The 12,877-nt window shown below is 43.5% G+C and overlaps 1 protein-coding gene across 16 annotated transcripts in view; it reads left to right on the top strand.

Moving 5' to 3' along the window:
* Positions 1-656: 656 nt before the first annotated feature.
* The window catches only part of PCDH7 (protocadherin 7), a 399,930-nt gene continuing 387,709 nt past the window's right edge, over positions 657-12,877 (top strand). For 15 of the 16 annotated variants that reach the window (XM_070613013.1, XM_070613006.1, XM_070613005.1 and 12 more), the window contains exon 1: positions 657-5,188. In XM_070613013.1, coding sequence (XP_070469114.1) covers positions 1,994-5,188 — 3,195 coding nt within the window. In that variant the 5' untranslated portion in view covers positions 657-1,993. Of the gene's footprint in view, positions 5,189-11,335; positions 11,799-12,877 lie in introns of those variants that run through there. The other variant, XM_070613012.1, reaches the window with a different exon arrangement.

The following is a 12,877-nucleotide window of genomic DNA, read 5'->3' as shown; positions in this document are numbered from 1 at the left end:
ATGCAAGCCCCTCCCCCGCCCCCCCCTCCCCCGGGAGGAGAAAGCGGCTGCACTCGCCGGGGAAGGTGGGGGGCAGGCTTTGGCTTAAGGGGGACTGCCTGGGATTGTGCATACTCGGAATGGGCCCCGGGGCTGAAGCTGGGCTCTCCGGAGCGCGGCGGCTGACTAGTACTCCCTCCTGTCTCCCTCCCCACGGCACTTCTCCCTCCTCCTCTGCGAGTGTGTAGTTTCCGCGCCTCGGCTGCTAACGCCGCCGCTGCCGCCGCCACAGCAGCTTCAGGGACAAGCTTGAGCCGCGAGCGAGCCACCGAGCTCCCAGCAGCAACCACCACTTTGGGCAAACTTGCGGGTTTCCGGCTTGCAGCTAGCGAGCGGGCGCTTCCCACTTGCCATTCAGTGTCTTCGAGCCGTGACAGCCCAAGGGGCGGCAGGAGCACCCGCGCCAGAGTCTCCCAGACGCGAAAGGGGACGAGACAACTGCGGAATTCACCCGCCGTGCCAGGGCACTTCCGAGGCAACAACCGACTGGCACTTTTTCTCCCCTTGGCAAACTGGATTTTTTTTTTTAAGCTACTTGGCAGCTGTCTCTGACTCCACCTCCCCCTCCACCCTCCTCCCCAATGCCTTTGGCTTTTCTTCGGAAATCCGGACAGAATTGGGCATCTTTGTTAATTGCCGTTCAGGGAGCCCGGCCGGGGGCTTTCGCCAGGCCAACGTCGCCTGCGCACCGAGCCTCTTTTGCTCACCTTTGAACTGCAAAGGGATCAAGTTCAGCTCGAGTTGCCAGCATTGGGACTGGGAGTGAAGGAGAGGGAACGTGCAGGAGAGAGAGTGGGAGAAGGGGAAAGGGGAAAGGAGAGGAGGGAGGAGAGAGGAGGAGGAGGGAGGAGAGAGAGGGAGGGAGGGGAGGGATCGAGAGAGAACGGAGAGAGAGAGAGGCTGCAATCTCCTCCCTGAATCGCGCACAGCGCTGCAGATCCCAGTGCTCCGACATGCGGGCCGAATGCAGGTGAGGAAAGGCACGGACTCTGCGGCGGCGAACCCAAACTTAGGCACCGCGCGGTGCGCACGGCTCAGCCTTCGCCCCCGCGGGCGAACGGCTGCTGCGGTTTCAGGCGGCGGCTTCGTGACTAATGACCTTGCGCAGAGTTGTTAAGAAAAAAGAGAAACCCGAGCTCTCGGGGGTGAGAAGGGACTGACTCTCTGGGCGTCTCTGAAGATGGCTCGGGCTGCTCTTCGGCGCGCGGGGGTTACCCGGACGCGGACCGCTCTGTGACGCGACTGTTCTCCACGGCACGGTGCCCGAAGCGACCTGCCGGAGATTTTTCATTCTCGATCTGTTGACTGGCTCCCCCGCTGCCTGAGCGGAGTCGGAGTTGAGACTGGCTTGTTGCTGGCCCCGGCGCCTCGTGCAGGAAGCGACTCACGTTTGCCTGGGCAGCCGGAGCAGAAGCTGGTTCTGGAGTGAGTGGCTGGAACGTGAATTGGAGTCAACTCCAGTAGCAGCAAAGACCAGCGGGGTTGGCAGGCGGGGGAGGCTGCCGGCTCGCTCCCCGCCGCTTCCCGGCTCCACCGCCCGCCTGCCGGAGCGGTTCCGGCCCCATCCGACAGAGCGGGGCCAGGAGCCCGGGATCCTCCGCCCGCTGCGGGGATGACTCTGGGGGGGCGCCGAGCCCGCGGCGCGCAGTGTCCCGTGAACTGTGAGTACTGCGACTGAACGGCGGCCGGCGAGCGGGCGATTAGCACCCATTGCATGAATTATGAAACAATAACTTTCGGAAGAAGCAGGAGGAAAAAAAAAAGAAGGATCTATCGCTGGTTTCCCTTTGCCGACTCTGCACGCTGCTCTTGCCCCCTCCCACCTCTCCCTATCGCTTCTTCCTTTCCCGGAGAGGGGAGAGGACTGGGAGGAGGGCAGGCGGCCGGCCCCGGAGGAGGGGGGCGCCGAGGGGGCTGTGATTAGAAGGAGCAATAGCAGCAGCAGCAAGAGAAGATGCTGAGGATGCGGACCATGGGATGGGCGCGCGGCTGGTGCCTGGGCTGCTGTCTCCTCTTGCCGCTGTCGCTCAGCCTGGCGGCCGCCAAGCAACTCCTCCGGTACCGACTGGCCGAGGAGGGCCCAGCAGACGTTCGCATCGGCAACGTCGCCTCCGACTTAGGCATCGTGACCGGCTCGGGTGAGGTGACTTTCAGCCTCGAGTCGGGCTCCGAGTACCTGAAGATCGACAACCTCACGGGCGAGCTGAGCACGAGCGAGCGGCGCATCGACCGCGAGAAGCTGCCCCAGTGTCAGATGATCTTCGACGAGAACGAGTGCTTCCTGGACTTCGAGGTGTCGGTGATCGGGCCCTCGCAGAGCTGGGTGGACCTGTTCGAGGGTCGGGTCATCGTGCTCGACATCAACGACAACACGCCCACCTTCCCGTCGCCGGTGCTCACGCTCACGGTGGAGGAGAACCGGCCGGTGGGCACTCTCTACCTGCTGCCCACCGCCACCGACCGTGACTTCGGCCGCAACGGCATCGAGCGCTACGAGCTGCTCCAGGAGCCCGGGGGCGGCGGCGGCGGCGGCGGCGGCGGCGGCGGCGGCGGCGAGGGCCGGCGCGCCGGGGCTGCCGACAGCGCCCCCTACCCCGGGGGCGGCGGGAACGGCGCGAGCGGCGGCGGCCCCGGGGGTTCTAAGAGGCGGCTGGACGCGCCAGAGGGCGGTGGCGGGGCGAACCCCGGGGGCCGAAGCAGCGTGTTCGAACTGCAGGTGGCCGACACCCCGGATGGCGAGAAGCAGCCGCAGCTGATCGTGAAGGGGGCGCTGGACCGCGAGCAGCGCGACTCCTATGAGCTGACCCTGCGGGTGCGCGACGGGGGCGACCCGCCTCGCTCCTCTCAGGCTATCCTGCGGGTGCTCATCACCGACGTGAACGACAACAGCCCCCGCTTCGAGAAGAGCGTGTACGAGGCGGACCTGGCCGAGAACAGCGCCCCTGGGACCCCCATCCTGCAGCTGCGTGCCGCCGACTTGGACGTGGGGGTCAACGGGCAGATCGAGTACGTGTTCGGGGCGGCTACCGAGTCAGTGCGGCGGCTGCTGCGCCTCGACGAGACGTCAGGCTGGCTCAGTGTCCTGCACCGTATCGACCGCGAGGAGGTGAACCAGCTGCGCTTCACGGTCATGGCCCGCGATCGCGGGCAGCCCCCCAAGACCGACAAGGCCACCGTGGTCCTCAACATCAAGGACGAGAACGACAACGTGCCATCCATTGAAATCCGCAAGATCGGGCGTATCCCGCTCAAGGATGGGGTGGCCAGCGTGGCCGAGGACGTTCTGGTCGACACTCCCATCGCCCTGGTGCAGGTGTCAGACCGAGACCAAGGCGAGAACGGGGTGGTCACCTGCACCGTGGTGGGCGACGTGCCTTTCCAGCTCAAGCCAGCCAGCGACACAGAGGGCGACCAGAACAAGAAAAAGTACTTCCTGCACACCTCGGCCCCTCTGGACTATGAGACCACCCGGGAGTTCAACGTGGTCATAGTGGCAGTGGACTCGGGCAGCCCCAGCCTCTCCAGCAACAACTCTCTGGTTGTGAAGGTGGGAGACACTAACGACAACCCTCCCGTCTTTGGCCAGTCAGTGGTGGAGGTTTACTTTCCCGAGAACAACATTCCTGGCGAAAGGGTGGCCACCGTGCTGGCGACAGACGCTGACAGCGGGAAGAATGCGGAGATTGCCTACTCGCTGGAGTCCTCTGTGATGGGGATCTTTGCCATTGATCCCGATTCTGGGGACATCCTCGTCAATACGGTGCTGGACCGCGAGCAGACTGACAGGTATGAGTTTAAAGTTAATGCCAAAGACAAAGGCATCCCTGTGCTGCAGGGCAGCACCACGGTGATTGTGCAGGTGGCTGACAAGAATGACAACGACCCTAAGTTTATGCAGGACGTCTTTACCTTTTATGTGAAAGAGAACTTGCAGCCCAACAGCCCGGTGGGGATGGTGACGGTGATGGATGCTGACAAGGGGCGCAATGCGGAGATGAGCCTGTACATAGAGGAGAACAGTAACATTTTTTCTATTGAAAATGACACAGGGACCATTTACTCCACGATGTCTTTTGACCGGGAACATCAGACCACATATACATTCAGAGTCAAGGCTGTGGACGGGGGAGATCCTCCCAGATCTGCCACAGCCACAGTCTCTCTCTTTGTGATGGATGAGAATGACAATGCTCCTACAGTTACCCTTCCCAGAAACATTTCCTACACTTTACTGCCACCTTCAAGTAATGTCAGGACAGTAGTAGCTACAGTGTTGGCAACAGACAGTGATGATGGCATCAATGCAGACCTTAACTACAGCATTGTGGGAGGGAATCCCTTCAAGCTGTTTGAGATTGATTCCACCAGTGGTGTGGTTTCCTTAGTGGGAAAACTCACCCATAAGCATTATGGCTTGCACAGGTTGGTGGTGCAAGTGAATGACAGTGGGCAGCCTTCCCAGTCCACCACGACTCTGGTGCATGTGTTTGTCAATGAAAGTGTTTCTAATGCAACTGTGATTGACTCTCAGATAGCTAGAAGTTTGCACACCCCACTCACCCAGGATATAGCTGGTGACCCAAGCTACGAAATTAGCAAACAGAGACTCAGTATTGTCATTGGGGTTGTTGCTGGAATTATGACAGTGATTCTAATCATCTTAATTGTGGTGATGGCAAGGTACTGCCGGTCCAAAAATAAAAATGGCTACGAAGCTGGCAAAAAAGATCACGAAGACTTTTTTACACCCCAACAGCATGACAAATCTAAAAAGCCTAAAAAGGACAAGAAAAACAAAAAATCTAAGCAGCCCCTCTACAGCAGCATTGTCACTGTAGAAGCTTCTAAACCAAATGGACAGAGGTATGATAGTGTCAATGAGAAGCTGTCAGACAGCCCGAGCATGGGGCGATACCGATCGGTTAACGGTGGGCCTGGCAGTCCTGACCTGGCCAGGCATTACAAATCTAGTTCCCCATTGCCTACTGTCCAGCTTCACCCCCAATCACCAACTGCAGGAAAAAAACACCAGGCCGTACAAGATCTACCACCAGCCAACACATTTGTGGGAGCAGGAGACAACATTTCAATTGGATCAGATCACTGCTCTGAGTACAGCTGTCAAACCAATAACAAGTACAGCAAACAGGTAAGATGCATCCCAAATATATTTAATATCCTAGGAGGGCTGCTAACTAGGAGACAGAGCATCTTCTATAAAGTTTTGTCTTCTCACTTTTAAAGCTATTATTTGAAAAGTTAATAGCAGGAATTTAGTGTTAATTCATACACCATTAATTTAATAGAGGCCATCTACACAAGGTGCACCACTGTATTTTGCAAGTTAGACCAATGTTTACTAAACTACGAAAGAAAATATTCAAAGTAGGCGTTGTTTTGCACTTCTCTTTGTATTTGACAGCCCTAATTCATCCTACATTTTCTGTTTCCAGAATAAATATGTATATATTGTTTGAATGGTTACCTTTAACTTGAAATTATTTTCTTTTGTGGCTACTAAGTGGATAATTGTATACAGAGAGGAAATTTGTAAGTTACTGTGGTATCTGTGCAAATTGGACACTATAAAACTTTTAACTATGTTATATATTACACAGGATTTTGCAGATAAGCAAACACTGATTCATGCAAATGTAGTACCGTGTATGAGATATTGAAATATTGACTACTTTGACAAAAATGCTGGTTTAAAAATATTTGTGATATGCAAATTTATGCAAAACTACATTTTTAATACTTCGCTATCTCTAAGAATTTGGCTTCTATGAGGATATGAAATCGTCTTCTGCACTTTTTGTGTTTGGTATTAAGAGTTTATAAACAAAAGTATATTGCATGAACCATTCATTATTTAAGCTAAGCAACAAAAATGTTCATGCTTAATGCACTGTGTGCAAGAGTATTTTGGTATCCATTGTGATATACTGAGAATATAAAGGTTATATGGAATATTTGACATAGTTGTTTCTTGTTGAAATGTGGAAATAGTAAAAAGAAAATGGTGTATTTTGAAGTCAACTGCAGAAAATATAAAATTTATTTTTGAAAGTTTTGCTTGTGTGTGATATATGTAATACTCACAAAGTCTACTTTTCCATCCACCAAAGTTGTGCACACAACAAAAAAAACCTTTTGGAAACTGCTGTGTCTAATACTATAGCAACTCCACTAATAACTCTAGTAAATTACATATTTCTTACCTCCAGAGCTCATCTAAAGAAACACATTTATGTCAAGTAACATTGAAGAATTGTTTTTGTATTAAGTGTGCTTTGCATGTGGAATGTGTGATCTGAGAAGAATTAAGGCAAAGGAAAAAGTTATTTTATAGCCTCATTAAAGATGTTATTGGTGGGCTCATTAGAGATATTATAGGAAAGACATTAATTCCTTATTGCCTTCATAATTTTAAAAATTATTTTCCTCAAGAAATATTTTCTATATATTGTACTTTACTCCAGCTATTTGTATAAGAAGAAACAGACTTAACATGCTTTTATATCCAATACTCAAAACAGTCCACGAGAACACGGGTTTGAACTACATTGTACTAAATGGCTTTTGTAAATGTGTCTTTTGATGCCCGTGAGCCTGAGTTATTGATTTCTGCTAAACTGAAATTTGACTAGTGGAGAGTTTGTATCTGTTGTGTTATTGCTTTACCTGCGGTTAGAAGCTGACTTTTGTTTTGTTTTTGGTGCTTTTATCAGTTTTGTAAACAAGGATGATTCCAGCTAAAATAACAGCACTTTTATAAGGTTACTTATAAACATCCACAAATAAATTGAGATCTGTAGAAATTTCCCTAAAAAATGGTGATTTGTAATGCAAAAGCATGCGAAAAGAGAGTTCTGCAGAATATTTACTTCTCAGCTGTCATCCTAATGGGACTTTTTGTCCTGTGGCTGACTGGCATTTGCATTCTAAATTGTGTAATCTTAAAATTTTGAGGGGACATATCAAGTGGTAGATTTATAGATATTTTATGCAATCACCTCATATGTTCTGTGCTGACTCTTAAGCTTTATTTGGCTCATCAAATGGTGTTAGCTCTGTATTCTTGAATATTTAAAACAGCCAATATCAAAACTGTTGTGGCATCCTGCTTAAAAGGCAAAGTGATATGCTTATAAATAAACTAATGTATGGTGTTGGTCTCTTAACCGAGCAAAGAAATCCATATACCAGAAGAGAAAACCTACAAAGACATTGGAATAAATCATGCAGTTTACCAAAAGTGACTTTGGAAAACTTGTATGTCGTTGGATATTCAAAAGATGTTTTAGGTTTTAACCACAATAAATAGCTTCCCTAAAATGAAATAAAGGTGAATGAAACACATTCCCCTTAATGTAATCAGTAATAGTAACTGATACCCTTCATCTCCTCAGTATTGCTGTCAGGGCACAAGGGATCCATTTACAAAGTTACATTTGGTTTAGACATCTGACATAATAAACAGGATCTTTTTTGTTCTGATTTTTTTGTACCATAAGTAGATGATTTTCTATTTTTATTTAAAAAAAGATATTACCTTTAGTTTTTCCATACTGTCAAAATATATATTTTTAAATTAAACCTGTCCAAAAAACCCCACAAAAAACCAACCCACGTGGTTTTGTTATAATTTATTCCCTTTGATACTGAATTTGTCTAAGGAAAACCTGCGGGTTGCCTTCTTTTAATTCCTTATGGTAGGGATTAATTAAAAATTTGAGATTTCATCTGACATAAAGCCCCTTCATTTTATTTATAATTTTTCTGAATTGCCTTGTCATAGTTCTTTATCTGGGATATAATGGAAGTGATGTCTATTACAGTGTCTTGCCTTCATGAGAATTAGACGTTTTAAAATGTTGCTGCTAAGTCCTGTTAATGGTTACATTATAACAATTAGACAGCTTTGTAGAAATAAAAGTTTGTAAATAATGCTCCCCCCCACACACACATATGCCTCATTTTGGTTTGTTTTCATAGGCTCTAGAGACATTCAAATCAAGCTTCTATATTACTTTTTGGCAGAATCTAGAAGATGTGTGTTGCAGAGTTGCTGGAATTATTTCTGAAATCCACACATTAGGAAAACTGATGACGTAACCCTGGTTTTCTTAGTTCAGATCTTTGCAGTTCAGTGAAAAGGCTTTGCACTCAACTAAATAATGTGTCTAGTCGAGCAAAATGTGGATCCTTGACAGCATTATTGAGAGTATGTCCACCTTTCCATTTCATTCTTCTTTGCTTGGTAAACCTGCTATTGGTGGTTGTTCAAGTTTCGTGACCTAGAAGTACAGTTGTGCTTTTGATTTGTAAAGTAAAGGCAGAAGTATCCTATTTTTCTATTTATTTTTAAATCTCCAGCGTTTTATGATGTGTTAACTATTTTTCAATTTTCTTTAAAAAATTAGTATAATTCTGAAAGATGAATAGGCAATATAAAACTATAGTTACCACTTCGCTTATTATTTTCAAGTCCTGTTGAGTTTATCCTTGCTATGCTCTTATTTAGATAATGTACTCGCAAGTAAAAATTTTATTGTATTTAGTAAATGGAAAGTAAGGTACTTTATTTTTGGCAAGAGTATAGAGAATACAGCTTGAATAAACATTAATTTAAAAATCCATTTGTAGCTGATCCTGAAATACTCAAGAAAAATTCATATTAACTCTGGTGAGTTTCCCTTGTGTAAGGAACTGCTGAATGTAGTCTGAATAATGACCTCTTTAATTGATCAAATTGTGTTCAATATATTCATTATATACTTAGTGAAAAATATGGCAGAAATTATTTTTTTAAATTACTTCAATTCTGGAAGCAAATGGATGACTTGCCATCATCTATTAGAGTTCTAGGCGCTGAGAAAACGAAATATCAATTTATTTGTGAATGTATATTACACCATACATATTATAGTGGAAATGCATCTACATGGTGATGCCAACCACAGCTTCCAGTTTTAGTTTTATAAGCATAGTTTCTATAATATGATTCTCCTGTCTATAACCAAGAAGACTTTCCAGAGGCACAATGAATCTGCATATTGTGGGATTTCTGTTAAATTTGGCCTGATAGCATAGGGAAGAGGCTAATAGCTGATGAAAGTTAGACTAGGTCTTTAGTCAGGAGGAATCTACTAAAGCAGCATTACCTGGATCTCTGGATAGTTATGAAACAAGGAAAGGGTCATCCACTGATTTGATTTGCAATGAATATGCAAGTTTTTATGGAAGTCCAGGTATGACAGTTTGAACCTTATCCCAAACTTACCCTAAGTCGATTAATGATTTAAGACTTAAGACCACAAAGTCCATATAAAGATTTTAAGTAAATCATGCAGCAGGATGAATATAGTGAAATCATTTTTTCTTTTTATCTTCCTGTGTCATATGTGGAAAAGTGTGCACATGGTCTATATTGCAAAGTAACTTTCTCTCTTTCCACATGCACACAAACGCATGGTGATGTATTGATAGAAACCAACTATGGTGCCATTAGACTTCTGTTTCATTGTGATGTTCATACATAGATATGTGGAAAACATTTGAACTTTAAACATATACAAAACTGAAATAAAATATATTGTAATTAGCTGCTTAATGTCTGGATCTAAAATCACTAGAGTCATCACATTTTAGAATTAAAAGATACCAACTAAACCAGTCCCCTCATTTTATATAATTTTAGAGGCAACTGAGGCCTAGTTTGAAAAAGTAATTTGCTTGCGATCACAAGATTACAGGGATATAATGTGGACAAGAGTCCAAGGCATAGAATGCGGAGTCCAAAGTTTTTTATTTATCATGCTGCCTTAGACAAAAAGTGAATTTCTGCAGCCTTCTCTGTATATATTTCAACAGTGATAGAAATCTGTGGAGATGTATTTATGTAAGTATAACTATATTTGGCTATGAAGAATGACATTTTTACAATAGAATATAATTCTGCTTTGGGCTCTAGTTTTTATCTGTAAAATTACTGGGGAAATTGTAATTCAAATTTTATAGATTTTGAAAGAAATTAATATTTCTTTCCCCCTTATGGAAGATAGCAGTTGATGACATACATTAAGGTGACTTAACATGGTTTAGAATGTATATTCAACAAGTTAATTGACAGAATTTTTAATTTTAGCAGAACAGTAACAAGAGATGTAAGCTTCTATCCAGCATTTACTATTTCCTCAGTAGCAACCTATTTTAATGGAGATTAATAAAAGCTTTCTATAAATTATGTATGAAACTTTCTTTGCATTCTAATTGGGATAGTCTTTTATCTTTTCCATCAGTATTGATGATATTTTTGGCTTCTACGCTTCTTTGCAGGTGCCCTTTACCTTAGTCGCATCCCTAACACACAATCATGAACTAATTTTTCCTCTAAATTTGTTTTCTAGCAAGTTTTTAGAAGCATTTGACAGTTTGTTATTTTCCAGTTGGATTGCTTCCTTGTTAGGCAGTTAACCAAAATAGTGTATTAGATTCTAAATTTACATATTGATAACATAGAAATGATTGAGCTTATTAATTTCAAAAATGAAATCTGAACTATTTTTGAAACTAAATATAGTGTGACAGAACCATTGCTTTGCCATAGCCACCAATGCTATAAGACGTTTTAACGTTATTTCTTTTCCTGGGGGAGGGTGGTGGTGGGGGTTATGGAGGAAATTTAGTATAATAATTGTTTAGAGCTTTATGCTTAAGCTGTATATAACCAATTTCTAGACTCTAGTAAGGCTTCCCATCCATTTATTTACTATGACTCTATAGAAATAGTAAGATCTGTTCATATATATCTTGAGTCAGCTTTGCTTTTCTTTCGTATTTATTTTAAAAGCCCTTAGAATCTTTTCTAAAGCAGGGACTGTTTCGGAACATTACACAGTGCTTTATTTAGCATTAGTGTTGTGGGAGAATTCACATTCCAAGAAGAATTGAGCTGAAACCACTAAAACTAATCTTAATTATCACTTCTGGTGAATTAATGTTTTAAAGGCGAAATAAAGGTTTATTTTCAGGACTTTAGTGATGTTTGTATTGAACTCTAATGCTGTGTACAAACAAAAAACTGTTAAACCTTCTGAGAAGGATTCGCCTGACAAGTTAACTTTTTTTTTTCCCTGAGCATATTTATTATTTACAAACACATAATTTGCAAATAAAAATTCTCTGCTCCAAAACCTCTACCCCAGCATTCCGATTGGGAATAAGACATTGGGGAAAATTTCTCATCGCATTTTTTTTGTACCTGCATAAATCTTTATTTTCCTTCTTTCAGATGCATCTACATCAATACATTACTGTGTTTGGCTGAATTCCACTCTAATATGATGCTCCATTATGCACCATACTCTGATGACCTTGCTACTCCGAAAGCTGCTGGAGCCTGCCCTTGGCCGTGGGGTGTCAGCCAATCACTGCTTGTTCCACTTGTGCATTTGATTTTCAAGTTTTTTTTTCTCATTTAAGGAAAAATAGTATTGAAATAAATAAACATATAAAAGAAACAGTATTAATAAAGAAATGTGCTACTAATGGATGTCTAAGTCACCAGGAATTCTATTCTCGAAGAGGTGGTTAGCGGAAATCAGTAGTGAAGCCTATAAAAAACCCCAAAAGCATATGTCAAAAATAATTTTAAGACTCTGGCTTTGTGTGAACCGAGGAAAACTGGGTCTAGTAAGTCTTTGTCTATAATACGTTCAATACCAACTTCGAATAAAATCCTAAATTCATCAATATTTTTAAAGTTGTTGTGTAATCACACCTTTTTTTCTACGCCAATGAGATAGTTCTGTTAACGGACAGTGTCTCGTGCTCATTCTCTGTTTGTGTTTCTAAATGCCACAGTGTGTGTTTGTGTGTTGTCTCACGCATGTGTATGCAAGGGTCTTGAATAACATTTATAAAAAATATTGCCTATGAAACAAATTTGAAAGATTAATTTTGTATTTCCAATGGAAAATTTTTCCTTAATCTTGAAATAGTGACTAAAGAATTTTCAAGTTGTTTTTGGTTAAATTCCTTACGAAAAGTTAGAACCTTTCAGTTAGATTTACTGACGTCACTTTGGTCACTTTCAGAAAGAATATGTGGCTCCTGTTTTTGTGAGCTACGTTTATCTGAAGGCTATTCTAGTTGGTGTCAGATAACGTAAATTCAAGCAGCTTCGGAGAATTTAGCCTGTTACATATTATTGCGAGAGCAAGTGGCCGATTTTAGTTGTATAAGTGATAGTCTAGGTAAGTCAGGGAATCCTCTGGACGGTCCCACTAACTCTCTTTGTTTGTACATTTACATCTCTATTTGTTATGTCGTATGTGTTTGTATGCCTAAATATAAGTGTTCCATGTGTAAATTTTGATAACTTCTGAATACATTTATGGCATCATCTGCCCTATTGAAATTTTCCCCGAGTTTTGAAATACTAAGAATGTCAAATTCTTGAGATTTCTTTTGGTGAATCATTGCCAATATAAAAGCCTTTTAAGAAAAATAACTAAATATTTGAACAACATTAAAATGTGGAATGATAGGAAATACACTCTAACCCACGTGAACCTCTAACGTATATATTTTTGGCTTTTTATTCTATTGCCTGTTATTTAATTTTGCAAAAAAGAAAATTTTCAGACACATCACTGAGGCTATAGTGAAATTTATGAATAAAACCTAATTATCCTCAACTTCTTATTTTGTTTTGAGCACAGGAAACAGTGTAAGAAGCTGGTGGGGAAAAACTTACCATTTTCTGCTTCTTGGAAATGTCATGTTTCTTCATTCAAGTAGCAAACTTTCTTAAATATATTTAAACAGTGAA

The sequence above is a fragment of the Equus przewalskii genome, chromosome 3 (genome assembly GCF_037783145.1).
Source record: "Equus przewalskii isolate Varuska chromosome 3, EquPr2, whole genome shotgun sequence".
Classification (NCBI taxonomy): domain Eukaryota; kingdom Metazoa; phylum Chordata; class Mammalia; order Perissodactyla; family Equidae; genus Equus; species Equus przewalskii.
This window is presented reverse-complemented; position numbering and strand designations above follow the sequence as displayed.